General features: G+C 37.7%; 1 protein-coding gene across 1 annotated transcript; it reads right to left on the bottom strand.

The window, feature by feature from the left end:
- Positions 1-249: 249 nt before the first annotated feature.
- Positions 250-15,059, bottom strand: CKAP2 (cytoskeleton associated protein 2). Its single transcript, XM_079903082.1, has 9 exons — positions 14,902-15,059; positions 13,922-14,006; positions 11,849-11,927; positions 10,864-11,732; positions 10,198-10,402; positions 8,312-8,482; positions 6,204-6,273; positions 2,482-2,737; positions 250-1,997 (listed from the first exon to the last, which is right to left on the bottom strand). The coding sequence occupies exons 1-9, from the start codon at positions 14,969-14,971 to the stop codon at positions 1,742-1,744; spliced, it is 2,061 nt and encodes a 686-aa protein (XP_079759208.1). The 5' UTR covers positions 14,972-15,059; the 3' UTR covers positions 250-1,741.
- Between the last annotated feature and the right edge of the window lie 990 nt (positions 15,060-16,049).

Below are 16,049 nucleotides of genomic sequence, written 5' to 3'. Positions count from 1 at the left end.
CTTCAGAAACAGGAGATTCAACTAAGTAGCTTCTCCACAGTCATGAAACTTTTAAGAGAAGGTAGGAGCAGAACTTTTGAATGTAGGTCTGTTGGACTTCAAGGCTCATGCACCGTCCATCACATTCTTGGAGATATTTAGCTTGGAACAAACCTAGGTCAGACATGTGCTAACTGTTCTCAAGCATCTGGAAAGGAGTTACAACTAGTCAATAAGTGTTAGAACTATGATGATTTAGATAGATTTTCCCTCAGTTGAAGAGGAAAAAAAAAAAACAGCACTGTATGAAACCTGTCCAAACAGAACAGTTTATCTCAAGCTCTCTTTCACTGAGGTATTTCAAGCTATGTTATATGGCCTAATGAAACATATGGTATGGATATTACAAAGCTGAGAGTATATGCCAGCTTGAAGTTTATCTCAAAATGGCATATTTTGCATCATTCATACAAAGGATGAAAAAAAACTAAAGAATTAGTTTTTTAATTTTTAGATAAGTAGATTGATAATTTTTCAAAAGGAAATACACCATTAAGCACACACTTATTTTAAGTGTTGAAAAACCTAAAGTCCAATCCCACTATAATGTATTTCAAAGGCAAGGTTCAAATTTATTCACCCTGGTTAAATTGCATTTTATATTTGTTGAAAGAAATGTCATTGCAATATCGTTATATAGCTGTTTTCATTTATTGTATACATATTAGGTACACAGCTTAAAAGGAATAAAAATCCTACTCTCTAGAACATAAGACAATAAATAGAACAAAGACTGGCACTATTATACAAATGGAATTAATGAACATAAATAAGAATAAGTATGTGATTTTCAACCACATTCATATTACACAGTTTTAAAACTATCTAACCTTTTACAATGACTAAATCCTTACTTGAAACTGTAGAGTTGGTGAAGGATGTATGCTATTTAAGTATTAGTTCAGAGACTTACAAAACAATTTTACTGGTGGTATTTATGTGTGGGGAGCAGAGACCTACTTACTGTGTATGACTATAATGTTTTAGGAGACATGATGTTTTTATATAACAAGGAATAAATCAATTTTAAGTATTAGTTATTTTAGAAATACTACCTAAACTAGGATGACATTTATGAAATATTATATATTCCTTCTCTAACTGCCTTCTATTAGTCTATAAACTATATCAAAAGAAGTGATGGAAGTTAAAATTTTTAACATTTTGGATAGTCAAGTTAGAAAAGGAACTAAGGAAAGGAACTCAGATTTAAAGTTCTGAATGCCCACTAGGTTTGGCACATTTTCTTTCTTCCAACAAAGTATCTTCTCTTAGAAATGGAGTATTTAGTTAACTATCCCTCTCGCGGACCTCGGCTACAAGAAAAAAGAGGCCAAGAGACCACAGATGCAGACTCACTGGCATTGCTGGAGAGTGACAGTGAAGAACCAGGGGCAGAGTCCCAGGGACACAGGAGACCACAGCAGTCTGGGCTAGTAGAATTGGGTGAGAAAGCAAGCTAAATCTTGTCTTCACAAAATTTACCTGTCTTAGAGGAAAAGTCAGTCTATTGAGATTGACAAGGTAGGATTAGCTTTCCGATGCACAGGAGGCAACACCTGCTATAGAGTGGACATTAGTGGGAGCGCTGACTGCCGTGAATACTTAGGTACTTGGCGACTCTTGACCTAAGGGACATGAAAAGCCACAACAAACCAACCAACCAAACACCCTCGAAATAATACAACCTCCTATCTGAGCTTCACTTCTCTTCTGTCGTGTCAGTCTCCGAGTACAAGCGGCACAGGGCTGCATTGGGGCGGCACACAAAAGCGTCAGTTTCACTTCCCAACTCTGTTAACTGCTCCAGTGAAGACACACAGGGAAAATGGTCTTTTAACATATCTGGCAATTTTGAAGTCTTCTCTTGAAGACGTCGAGATCGTCTAACTGGTGTGAGAAACTTGAGCTCTTTAAATGCAGAATTTGTTTCATCAAACTGCATCTTCTTTTTCACACTAAAAAAAACACAAAATTATTCCCAGAGTTAAAAAACACGTTAAATTTTCACTTCACACTTTTATGCTATTTATCATACTATAACTTGTATGTTACAACCATGTCACTGCTTGTCCTACAGAAAGAGGTCCTGCAATAAGTAAGGAACTTATTCATTTCCCTGTTGTTACAACTTGTACACAGTAGATACTTGAATATCTATAGAATTGGCTAATCGCTCAATTCCAAAACCCACTGCTATTAATAATACAGAGATAAAAGTAAAAATGACCTAAAAGTTTTTCTTTTTTAAAATGGCAATATTTAGGGAAAAGCAAAGCAAATACAGTATTTAAAGGGTGAAATGTTCCAATCACATTTTGTTTCAAACCTTTCTATTAACAAATAGTTCTAATCGGAAGCTCTCTTAAACATTTTAAAATACCACATGCATGATCCTAAGCATAAAAACAAATCAGAGAACATTACACTTTAAAAGTTTACCTTTGCAAGTATGGAGTAGTAGACACATTATATTTAATTAAGCAACCCGCCCTAGTTTCTGTATTGGGGGTTTTAACATCACTGGTTGGGTCTTTTGTTTTGTCATCTTGCTCTTTTTCACAACCTTGAAATACCACATTTCTAGGATGCTTATTTTCTATTTCCGGTTTTTCTGACCCCAGATTAACACTTGTATCGTCAGTGGTGGCTTCTTGGATTTGTTCCTTGGTCGCACAAGCCTCCTCAATATTTTCTCCTATAGAAACAGATTTATAGATTAAGCTTCTGGTCAAATTTAAAGAACAAAATCAGAAGACAAAGTTATTTACAGTTGGCCAGATTTTCAAAATAAAAGAACCAAACAGCCATCTCCTAACCATTAGTTTTTCTAAGCAAATACTGCTAACAATTATTTAACAAATATTTACTATCTCCTATGTGTCAGGGATTATAGATACAAATGTAAGAAGGAAATCATCCCCATCCTTTAAAAAGTTCACATTCTGTGGAACAGACATGCTTTAAAATAATTATAAAATGAGGAAAACGCTTGAATTGAGGTAAAAACAAAAGGTTATGGGAACCCATAAAAAGAAATAACTGAGTTTGCTTGAGGGACAGGGAGATGGCAAGGGAAGGCTTCACAAATGACATTTAGGCAGGGTCTTGAAAAATGAGTACAAGACGAAGACAATTTCGATATGAAGCTTAAAAGAAAATGATCCATTAAGACAATATTAAAGGGCCAATGTGCTTAGAACATAGGGTAAGGAGCAAGGTGCAAATGTGGGAAGGAGGTGATGAGTTCAGACAGGTAGGAAGTTTTAGTTAAAAAAATTCACTGGAGGGTTTCCATGGTGGCGCCGTGGTTGAGAGTCTGCCTGCCGATGCGGGGGACACGGGTTCGTGCCCTGGTCTGGGAAGATCCCACATGCCGCGGAGCGGCTGGGCCCGTAAGCCATGGCCGCTGAGCCTGCGTGTCCGGAGCCTGTGCTCTGCAACGGGAGAGGCCACAGCAGTGAGAGGCCCGCGTACCACAAAAAAAAAAAAAAAAAAAAAAAAAAAAATTCACTGGAGAGACAGATATAATTAGATTTGGTCACCATACAGAACGGTTTAGAATGGCAGGGAATGATTTGTGGGACTTCCCTGGTGGTCCAGCAGTTAAGACTACGTGCTTCCACTGCAGGGGCACGGGTTTGATCCCTAGTCGGGGAAGTAAGATCCCATATGCTGTGCAGCACAACCAAAAAAAAAAGGTAATGATCTGTGATGGTAAGAAGACAAAGCTGTTACCACAGTCTGAGCAAGGTGGTAGAGTGGACAGTGGGAAGGAAGGGCCCAAGTTTAGTGTTATTCCTGAGTCAGCACTTAACAAATTAACACATATGAAGGTCTGAATGAGTGTGGATGTGTGCATTCCTTCTAAAATTTCTTGCTTCAGAGTCTTTAATGACAAAGGAGGATTTTTTCTTTTTTTTTTCTTTTTTGGGAGGAAGAGATGCTGGTATGAGGAAGCAGCGAGGGAAGACAAGCCATTCCAAATAAAACATGTTAGATGTGAAATACTTGTGAGACATCCTGGTAAATCCACTGAGCTGAAAAGACCTCTAGATTTGATTATTAGGTTTTTTCCTTTTTTTAAATTGATAGAGATTTTTACTAAGTGATGATTTTAGTTACATGATAAAGTGAATGTGGTTTAGTGAGGATAAGTTGAAGTAAGGAGAGAGGGAATATCGATTCATTAATTCAACAAATATTTTTGCAGTAGTACTGGGGCTGCAGTGGCGAGGAAGATCAGACCCAGTCCTTGACAACAGAGTTTAGAGCTTGAAAGACAAGACAAACAAGCAATCAAGTGCATAAAATACTGCACAGAGAAAACCAGCGCGCACAAAACAGGGCATTTCATCTAGGTGGGTTGAGAGGAAAGGTGGACATCAGGGAAGGCTACCTCAAGGAAGTGACAGGTGAACTGTGGTACGAATTAGGTTAAAAGTAGAAGACTGGCTTGGAGAGACCCAGAGGCAAGACAGAGAGTACAGCTCCTTCTAGGAAATAAAAAAAAAAGTAAAGAAAGCAATCAGGGATGTGTAGGAGAGGGAGTGACAAGAGAGGCTGGGATCAGGAATCTAAGCAGATACGTGATGGGGCATTTTGGTTGCAGTCTTGAGAACAGATTGGAGCCAGAGTAGAGAAGCAGGAACCTAAGTAAGGAAACCATTGTTGTAGTCCACGTAAGAGCTGTCAGTGATCGTGACTATAGTAATGAGAGTAAGGATGGAGAGAAGTGGATGGATTTTAAGAGATGCCTAGGAAGTTAAACTGAATTTGATTGGCTAGGAAACAGGGGTGGGAAAGTGGGAAAAGAGGGAAGGAGTGAAATATAACCCCAAGATTTCTGGCTTGGAGAACTCGACAGTGTCAGTCACTGAGATAGGGAACCAAACTAAGGAAAAGGTTTGGGGAAAAGTGATGTAGTCAAGTTTGGATTTCTGGGATTAAGGGATCTGAGAGATACCAAAGTGGTGCTTCTCTCTCTTATTATTTGTCTTATACTTCCCAAAGATGTTTTCTTGCTGTTTACAAATAATTTTAATTTGTAAAATGGATTTTATACCTAGAATTTATAATTATATATTTCGAAAGCCAAGAGTTTATGGATAGCACTTCTTTTTGCATCTAAAGATAAATATTCTACCAGCTGGAAAGATTCCACTAACTAGTATGATTCTATTAAGGAAAAAAAAGGTAGAATAACTGAACCAGGTTTAAATACTGGTTTTCTCTTTCTAAATATCTTTAGAGCCAGTGAGAATTATGAGGAAGATTCTATAAAATTCTTATTTCTACTTTGCTGTCTTTAGCACAAAGACACAGGATTAGGTTATACTTTAAAAAAATTTTTTTTTAATTGAGGTATAAATGACATACAACATTGTATTAGTTTCAAGTGTACAACATGATTTGATATTTGTATGTATCATGAAATGATGACCAGAACATATTGTGAAATGAAACCATCTCTCCCCATACATAGTTACACACATTTTTTTTCTTGTGATGAGGACTTTTAAGATCTACTCTCTCAGCAACTTTCAAATATGCAATACAGTGTTATTATCTACAGTCACCATGCTGTACTTTGTATGCCCAGGACTTATTTATTTTATAACTGGTAATTTGTATCTTTTGACGCCCTTTACCCATGTCAATGGGTTAGGCTATTCTTAAACCTTTCTGCTCCTTTGGTTTGTGGTATACTAGTCTTTCCTGGTTTTTCCTCCTGTCTCCCTGACCATTCCCTCTTAAGCTCCTTTATTAAATGTAGCCAGTAAGATCAGAGCATATACATCTGTATGTTCCACTGGGGCATAATAACAGCAAACATAAACAGAAATATTCTCTGTTGAACCAAAACGTCTTAAAGATCATCTAGTCAAACTGCCTCATTTTTAAGACAGGAAATTAAGGCCTAGAAAGGTAAGGTAACTTTCACAGACACATGATAACAAATTTGGGTTTCAAACCAGACCTCCTAATTAAAAATTATTTATACTACATAAAGCCAAAGAATTTCAGAGGTATGTCAACAGAAGTATGAGGAAAGAAACAACTTAAATATTTAAAAAGTTTAAAAAGATAAAAGAAAAATAATTCAGCAAAGAAATTTAATCAAATCACAATTCACTTGAAGAAAACAAAAGAAACTAACTTACCAAATTTAACTTTTTCTTGACTCTTCATTGTAAGAATGTCAACAATTGCATGTCGCATCTCTTCAATAGGCTTAATTTTTTTTTAATGAAGAAAGCAGACCCATATAAGTTTTATATTCTCAGACATTAACTAAGGTTGTCCAAGTTGAAAGTATTAAAACCAGTGATTAAATTTCATATTTTATAACAAAGCAATGATTCTTGGACCATTTTTCTCAGAACACTTATTTTGCCACTCCAATTAAAAATATGACTGTCTTTTCCAATAAAAATGAACTTAAGGGACAGAATTTCATCAGTTTAAAAAATTTCCCCATAATTTTTCTTCAGCCTATGGTAAATATTACTGCTTACCTGATAGGGACAAAATGAATGAACAAATAGCAAATTAAGACTATTAATATCTATCAAAGAGCTGATTATATTAAGTTTCTCTAAATTTATATTAGTTTATTCCTTTTCCCCTACATCCAAGTCCATGGTTATATTTTTGTTTCACGTGCTATTAAATGCATTTCTGAAGAGTTCAAGGTTGATCAGCCTAACATTTCATTTATTCAAAAATTCAACAGTTTGGGGCTTCCCTGGTGGTGCAGTGGTTGAGAGTCCGCCTGCTGATGCAAGGGACACAGGTTCGTGCCCCAGTCCGGGAAGATCCCACATGCCGCGGAGCGGCTGGGCCCGTGAGCCATGGCCACTGAGCCTGCGCGTCCAAAGCCTATGCTCCGCAACGGGAGAGGCCACAACAGTGAGAGGCCCGCGTACCGCCAAAAAAAAAAAAAAAAAAAATTCAACAGTTTAGTAAAGCATCCATTATATGTCACATATTATAAGTACTTACTATGTTCCTTTGAACCATGATGCCTGCTAATGCAATATATTCAAAATATTATATGAAAGAGAAGCTCAGGCTCATATTCTTAATTCTAGAACTTAGTCCTGAACTACTCACCCATCTGGCTTTTAATTTTCTTGGCTAATTTTGATCCCTGTTTTCCAATTTCTGCTCTGGTCTCACATCTTTCTCTTTACACTACTGCTTTCTCTGTGAACACCTGGCTCTAGTTTTGCATCCTAGCTATACTGTCACAAGCTGCTGTAAGTAACGTCCCTTCTGGTTCAATGTAGTAGGGACCTAACATTCTCTTCCAGGTGAGATTCGGTGAAATACAATTACCCTTCAGCAAAGTGTTTTACACACAATAGCCATAGAGAGAATATCTGCTGAATATTTGATTTTTGATTCAGATGAAAGATCAAATAGCATTTGCTGGTTTTGCTGATACTGAAGGATATAGACCTTTCTTAAGAAAAGGCTAAAAAAGTTTTTAAAAAAACTCCCTTTGTAAACAATTTCCAAGAATGCGTTTCTGAGAAACTTGGTCAGAAGGAAATACATTTTAGGAATATCTGACCGTAAAGACAACAAAACCAATCAAATGTCAATCAAATGTCATTGATTCACAAATCAAACCAATCAAAATGTCAAACCAATCAAATCAAAAAAACCTCAAGATACCATTTTTTTCTATACCCAGGGTTTTTCTGGTAGCAGCACACAAGGAAGAGGTGACAGGTATAATATCAAACCACTATGGTGGTAATAATGTCAGAGATATTAGTTTATTGCCATTTTCTGGACCAAACATATGGCATATAAATGTGAGTCCATAAAGATATACTCCTAAAGTGAAAGAATTCTCTCACAAAGCCATCAGAACTTACTAACATTTTAAAAGTTAATTTAACTCCATTTGCTTTCTAGTCAATAAATACATTTTAATATTGAAAATTCAGTTACCCAGTAGATTTCTCAACTAGAGAATGTGCAAAACGACATGCTGTGCTAAAATATTTCTCACAGCACGTTTCATGAAATACACATTTCAGCTTATATCCATTTTCTAAGGTCTGATTATCCCTAGTACATGAGCAAGTTTTAGAAGGTTGAGAAACAGCCTTTATAATATGCAATCCTTGTGGCCTTTAAACGTTCATCACTGCCACATATATAACCACAATCTTATCAAGTTATGCGGTGATGTGTTCCAAAATAATTCTGAATTATTTACACTGTAATAATAAAGACCAGTAAGTTTTAATCTCACCTGAGCTCCTGCCAGAATGGCCTTCTCATAGATTGCGATAATATTTTCAATAGGACTCGTAAGTGGTTCAACACGTGCAAGGCATATCCAATATTTAACAAGTTTTTTGGCATCTGGAATATTTTTAATCAGGTCATTTAGTGTAACCAATACTTCTTCTTTTGGACATCCCTAAAATAGCAAGAAATAAAGTGAGTGATGTCATTTAGCCTACAAACTATGAACAATTAAGTAAACTTACTGTAATCAAGGTCAGTGATAAAGAGATAAAAGGTTGGTAGAAAATTATTCATAAAATATTCACCATTATACTCCTTACTCCAGACTTGTTCTGAATGGCTAGCAAGAAGCATATCAGTCAAAAGTCAGAGAGAGAAGAAAAAAGAAATACTAGTTGAGAAAAATATTAGTAAAAAAATGACTAAAACTCTACTTGATCTTGATGTTTATCCTCTTTATATTATGAGATTCTATTTGTTAATACTTTATTTAGAATTTTTGCATCTACTAAATGCTTATGAGAATAGCTTGCAAGTTTCTTCTTCAATTATCTTTGTCAAAAAGTTTTGATAGTAAGATTAAAATGAATCTGTAATGGTTTACGTAATTAAGAGCTATATATAGTTAAGTAGCAGGGCAGAAAAATTCCATAGTATCAATAAAAAACCCCAGCAGAGCAGAAATAAGAGAATCAGTTTCCCTGACTATAATTTCCACTGGTTGTCAGAACCACAAAAAGTTGAAAGATGCTCATGAAGACTAGAGAAAAGTTTGAAATCACACTCTATATGTTCAGTCTTGCTATGGATCTTAGATACTAGTGAGTGACGGGGAGATCAGCTCGATGCTTTGTGACCACCTAGAGGGGTGGGATAGAGAGGGTGGGAGGGAGGCTCAAGAAGGAGGGGATATGGGGATATGTGTGTGCGTATAGCTGATTCACTTTGTTCTACGGCAGAAACTAACACACCATTGTGAAGCAATTATACTCCAATAAAGATGTATAAAGAAAATTCACAACTATAAGTGACAGTTAAACAATATATTAAGATGATTCTTATACATATTAAAATATACGTGTGTGTGTGTGTGTATATATATATATATTTTTTTTTTTTTTGGTACGCGGGCCTCTCACTGTTGTGGCCTCTCCCGTTGCGGAGCACAGGCTCTGGACACACAGGCTCAGCGGCCATGGCTCACGGGCCCAGCCGCTCCGCGGCATGTGGGATCTTCCTGGACCGGGGCACCAACTCATGTCCCCTACATCGGCAGGCGGACTCTCAACCACTGCGCCACCAGGGAAGCCCTACACGTATATATTTTTTTAAAAATTAGGAGAAGTCAGGAAATAAAATAAAAACACTCTGAAGTTGATTACCATACACATAGGAATTCTGGTCCAAATCGTAAAATTCTACAGTTCAAGGCCATGATGATATTGGTTTAGATTAATGGGATTTTGCTTGCAACTATTTTAGTTAAATTTAATCTGTGATAATAATTTGTGTTGCTAGTCTTTGATAAAGTATGGGAATAAGTTGAAAAAAAATTGTAAATATATTGAATGAATGTAAAAACAAAAGTATCAGAGTGAATATCCACCCCCCAGCCCACTCTGTGGTAACATCTTAGAGGAATACAATATTTACAACTCAACTGAAAAAAATCTAAGTATCCATTTGATATATTTATATGAACTCAGTGAGAATGTAGTCCATTTAAGGCTAAAGAGAAACAATCTCACAATTAACAGTAAGTCTCCATAACACTGCTGACACATTAATTGGTCAAAAAAGAGTGACAGTATAATTTAATGAGATAATGTTGATGAAGGTTAATTTGCAAACTATAAACTACTACACAAATAAAGAAAAAGACTCTACCTCATTAATCAGGTTTAGGCATTCAGAAAATGTCTTGTTTACTTTTTCAGTAAACACTCGCTGTTCGTCTTCTTCTGCCATGGTAGTCCAGAAGGATCCAACTGGCTTTTCATTTTGTGCTTCGGGCTCAGGCTGGGTAACCACTGAGCTCGGAGGCCTTTTCATTACTCTTCCTTTGCCAGCTTTCCACTCACTCAGACGAGCCCTACAGTTAGAAGCAGCATATAAACATTACTGTGATACTGATAACAGATTTCTGTCAAATACAGTGAAAGTTAAAAAAATATTTCAGGTCTTTAAGTAATTCTACACTGGTGGCATATACATAGTTCACCAGCTTGAAGAAAAAGAAATACAGAACCTATCAATGTTAATGATATGCTCACAAAGACCCCAGGAATGCATTTTTAAATGGAGAGGTTATAAAATATTTCTCAATTTTATTAAGTATTTTAACTTAGATTACATAAAACAACCTAATTAAACACACTCAAGCACAATAACTTAGGACATACTGTTCCACGATATAAATTTGCTTAAATTGATCTTCACATGACTGAAGAGAATCCATGTACAAAAAGCTCTAATACATTCAAGGAAATGATAAGCCAAATTCACAAATGGTACCCTACTAAAAATGAAGCTAACAAAACCACATCTACTTACTTTCTCTCCTCCGCAGTTTCTCTGGGCTGAGTCCATCTACTATCAATAGCTGCTTTCACCATGGTATGTCTGCGCTGGTCAATGCTTTTTGACTTTTCTATCAGTTTAGTATTAGAAGACGAAGCAGGCCTGGCTACCATTTCAGATGTCATGCTTCTTGATAGTGTCTTATTTCTTTTTATGTCCTGAGAAGAACTGGTTTTGATAATAGATGAAACCGTATTTAACTGTAATAATTCTTTCTCTCGAGGCCCTTTCCTAACTGTAACACTGGCAGACGTCCTACTGATGTCTTGTTTCATGGTGTTCTGGTTATTACTGTGGTGACTTCTAATAGAAGGTCGCACAGGTTGACTGCTCTGAGATGTAGTGCTCACAAATTTAGTGGCAGTCGTCATATGTGAGGCTCTATCACTTTTCACTGTTACACTGCTGGCGTGTACAGGCTGAGACTTTGTGGCTTTCGAGACAGTAGCTGAAAGTTTCTTCGTTGCTGCAGAACTCTCATCTTTGACTTGTAGAGGTTTTCTAAAGGAATTAATCTTAGACTGAACAATTTGGCCACGATAAGATCCAAGCACAGGTTTCTTGGGCATGTTCGCATCTTGCTTTGGTTTTTCTGTAGTCATTTGTTTCTTTTTACTGTTGTTTTTAAGGTGAAATGCTTGGCTTAACGTCATATGTTGACTTTGGGGGTCATCTTTAATTGGTAACAATGGCAGAGTTTGATTATTATCCTCAAAATTAGGTGTATCAACTGCTGTAGTTGAATTGGTTAATTCATTACAAGGTTTTAAAGGAATACAGTTTTTTTCCATTGTTATACTATTCTTGATCCCAGTAGGTCTACCGACATTCTCTTTATCAGTCTAGAAGAGTTAAAGACAAATTAGTTAAAGACAAATCTTTCAGAAAGAGTTTAGAAAAAACCTTCTTTAGGAATGGGGGGAAAGGGAACATTTAGGAGGGCTATTCCATATCTTACCATTTTTGCCTTAAGTTCCAGAACTTTTGTCTCTTCTTGGATCTGGCCTTCAGATATCCTCACTCTCTGGTCTCTATCACTTAAAAAAAAAAAAAAAAGTCCATACCAAGGAAGTTTCCTTTTCTGGGGGAGGTATGGGAGGATATAACAATTATCTGACTTTGCTGTTTTAAACTGAGGCAAGAACTGAGCTTTGTCCTAAGCAAAACTCTTCTTTATTATAGGGTGATTTAATAGTGTAAACAAGACGGCTGAGGAATTTAAAAGTATTTTCTTACAAGCCTTAATACCCTCCCCCCACAATCTCATTCTAAACCATTCTCTAGTCATTCAAACAAGTCTTCAAAAATCTTTATTAAGCAACATTTTCTTTGGTTAGTTTTAAGTACTTAGTACCAGACTTACATTGAAAAAAAATTTTTATAAATAGTTCTCCCAAAAGAAATTCAAAAATTTCCACACACACTCACAACTTAATTTATTAATCATGTGGATTTTAGTTTCTAAATAGCATTGCATTTAGAATATATGTATATACAAAGCAAAAGCTTCTTCAAGAATTAAACTTAAACTCCCTTTTTATAGATATAGGCTAGTACAGGCTACAGTATATAGGTTAGTACAGGCTGTGAGAATCTCTTAGCAAGTGATTTTGTATTCCAACGAAGGGAAAAAAAAGGGTCAGTTGGATATGCCTTGGATTCTAAGGCAGATTTCAAGTTCAGAGACGTAAAAATGTGAACAAAATGTACATTTTAGAGTCAGCAAAATTTGATTTCTGTATAGTTGAGTTTAGAATGTTCTTTTCTTCCCATTGTGTATAAGAGTACTCTAAACCCCACGACCCAGTTGGATTCCTTATTTAAATAAGTAGTTGAGAGTCACTGTCTTATGTGAATTAATGTTCTCTTTGCTTTCTCTCTAGTAATCTCATTCCACCCCAAGGTTTTAAAGAAATACCATCTACACACTGACAACTCCCAAGTTTATATCTGTAGTCCCATTCTCACCCCTGAACTTCAGACACATCGCTATTTGGCATCTCCACTTAGATGTCTTATTGCTGCCTCAGACTTAACATAGTCAGAACAGAACTCCCCATTCTCCCACTCCTCCCTCAGGCTTCCCATCTCAATATATGGTATCGCTATCCACTCAGTTATTCAAATCAAAAGTCTAGGATCATCTTTTGTCTTAAACAAAAAATTGGGATTTGTGAAAGAAAATGTTTATTCTAAAGAAAAGCAACTAATTAATGTAGAGTAAAAAAATTAAAAAATAATTTTTATTTGGAAACAATGCCAAACTTATATAAAGTTGCAAAATTATAAATAATTCAAACTCTTTATCCAGATTTGCCTATTGTTAACATTTTATCCCATTTGCATTATCATTTGCACTCTTTCTGAACATGTCTATGTGTGGAGTATACACAACTTTTTATCTGAACCTTTCAAGTTAAGTTACATACATGATGCCTCTTTACCCTTAAATACTTAAATGTTTATTTCCTAAAAATAGGAATTTTCTTACATAACCACAGAACAGTTATCAAATTCATAAATTTACCTTAACCATTTTAATCTATTGTTCATAGTTGAAAACGGACCTGATAATGTCCTTTATAGCATTTCCCTTTCCACTATTAAATACAGTATAAGGGTCAGGTATTGAATTTAGTTGTCATATCTCTTTAGCCTCCTTTACCCTGGAAAATTAAGGATCATCTTCAACTCTATTTTTTCTTTTACATCCCATATCTAATCCATCACCAAGTCCTGCCAGCTCTATCTCCTAAACATAGCAGAATCTGAGTATTTTCCACCCTGGAGAAGGGTATGAAGCATTCATCAACACAAAATATATCAATAAGTAGAGTACCTAATATAAAGAAATACAAATTAAAATACTGGATTAAATAAAATGTATTAAAATTCATTTCATCTTTAAAAACAAAACTTTAAAAATGGGGCTACTAGAAAATTTTAAATTACATGTGTGGCTCACATTACATCTTTACTGGATAGCTCTGATATAATTTGACAGATGTGAAGTGAAAAAAATTTGACTCACCTGGATAATATCTGATTTTCCTGTTTGTATGCAAAAAAAGTTTTTCTTTTTAACAGATGCTCCTTGAGTTTTTGTCTTCTTTGCTCTAAATAACAAATGAGCTACAGGTCAACATCAGCTGCAATAACAACATCAAATAAAATACTGACTAAACGAAGATTTAACTTCGAAAAATGTTCTGCTTGAGATTACATCTTATGTATAACAGAAAATTTCCCAGTTCAGTACTGCCTTTGAGAAATAATCACATTTTGAAATGACTGTTACTATAACTGGTCCCCATAACTACTCTGTACAAGAATCACATTCTCTACTGTCTGAAAGTGAAAAGTCTGGAGAACATCATTTTCAACATACAGCTCCTGAAAGCCAAGTTTTAAGAAGCTAAATGGTAGAGACACCAGACTCCAAGTTCTAATTTACCAGAATTGGGTGCGAATTTCTTTCCTGTTTTCCCACGTGTAGGACAAGAAATATCTATTATTTCTGAAGACGCAGCTAACCCTAGATTTCTATAAAGTCGAAGGCGACATGTGTTAAATCTGAAGCATCAGTTGAACACTCCCGTCCCTCCAGAAATTAACTCCCGACTCAGGAGGCGGGAGCGCCCTGCGCAGGCGCAGTCAGCTTCCAGCACTGACGCGGCCTCGCCTCCGCGGGCCCGGGTCCCCAACGCGGGTCCCTGCCGGAGCCCCGCACACTCCCCCGACCCCACCCCACCCCACCCCCCGGCTAAACGGATCCTCTCATCGAAGCCCGTCGCCGCCGCCAGTGGGTCGCGACCGCACGCGACGCGTTCAACCCGCACACTAACACCACGGAGCGGGTACCACTCCGATTGTCCATTTCACAAACCCTGTCCAGACTTCTCGCACAACTGAACTGGGCGGAAACTGGTCTGCGAACCCAAGGCCCTGATGGCCGTGCCCGAGCCATCCCCCCGCGGCCGCGGCGGCCGCTCCCGGCACCGCGGCCCTCACCTCTGAACGCGGACTGGGCCCTCTGACTCGGGGGCAGCTGCAGGTCCTGGGGCACGGCTGGGGTGCTCATCGCAGCTCCGGGCAGGCGGACGCGTCTCGAGCTCGACCGCCACAGTCTCCGTCAAGCCGGAGCGGCCGCACACTGCCCCACTACTCCCTGGGCTCGGCCTTAGACTGCGCGACCGCCGCCTCCGCCCATTGGTGCCCGGCGTGAATTGAATGGGCCAATGGGCGAAGAGGGGCGGGGGGCCTGCTCTGTGTCTGCAGGGGCGGGGCTTGAGACCGCCTAGTTCAGTTAGGACCTCTCGGGACTGAATCCCTAGGTTTTCAAACATAAACAGCGCTCTTGTCTTGGACTTGGCAACTTGGGAGGAGTCGGAGCGAAGTCCCTGTAGCAGATAGCTCTCGTCTTTAGACGCTCACAGTGCATTGAAGAAGGCAGAGGAGAAAAGTGCTGTTTGGAGTGTTCAGTGAGGAGGAGGATTATAAGCACCCACTACTGTACCTAGAGCATGTGTATTTCCTTTTCACAAATATTACTTCATTGCGGCATCACAGCTCTGAAGTGGGACGTTATCATCTCCTGTTTCACAGATAAGGTGACAGGCTCAGAAGTTATTTGTCCACGTTTGCACAGATTGAAAAGAGGAACTGAAATTAGGGTCTACTTCCCTCTGTACTACCCAATTACCAGATGAGAAAAAGAGAGGAAGAGAAAGGGCTAAAATGGGGATAGACCTTTCTTTTATAATCCTGTGAAGGTAAATTCAGCATTTGTTGTATTCATTTTGTGTGTTTGTACGTTTAAGTGGGCTGCCATAATCTTTCAGTCCTCATCTAAAAATATTACCTTCATAAAACCCGCACAAACACCCAATGGATAAGACAGAATGAAATAACAGAGCTAGATGGTTTTGTGGGTGGTGCAGGGGAAGAGAGGGAGAGTTCTGGGCTGTGCCTTTCTGCTTTTAAGCACAGGGGTCATACCATTTCTCGGTCTTGCTTGATCACTGAAGCTAGGTTTAGCTGGACTGTTTCAGCCAGGTTTTAAACATGGAGGCAGAGATGATAAGCTGCAACTTCTATCTTCCCTGCCCATGTGTGAGGGCCTCCACAGATGGCTCTCAACTGTGGTCAGTGTTTCCCAT

This window comes from Stenella coeruleoalba (genome assembly GCF_951394435.1).
Source record: "Stenella coeruleoalba genome assembly, chromosome: 18".
Taxonomy (NCBI): domain Eukaryota; kingdom Metazoa; phylum Chordata; class Mammalia; order Artiodactyla; family Delphinidae; genus Stenella; species Stenella coeruleoalba.
The sequence above is the reverse complement of the archived record's forward strand: the minus strand, read 5'-3'. Positions and strand labels throughout refer to the sequence as shown.

Excerpts from the sequence above, each read along its gene's own strand:
- CKAP2 (XM_079903082.1), bottom strand. The coding sequence starts at position 14,971 with ATGAGCACCCCAGCCGTGCCCCAGGACCTGCAGCTGCCCCCGAGTCAG. Across the intron at positions 14,007-14,901 it reads GGCCCAGTCCGCGTTCAGAG|AGCAAAGAAGACAAAAACTC; the intron begins GTGAGGGCCGCG and ends TTTGTTATTTAG. Across the intron at positions 11,733-11,848 it reads TGGAACTTAAGGCAAAAATG|ACTGATAAAGAGAATGTCGG; the intron begins GTAAGATATGGA and ends TAACTCTTCTAG.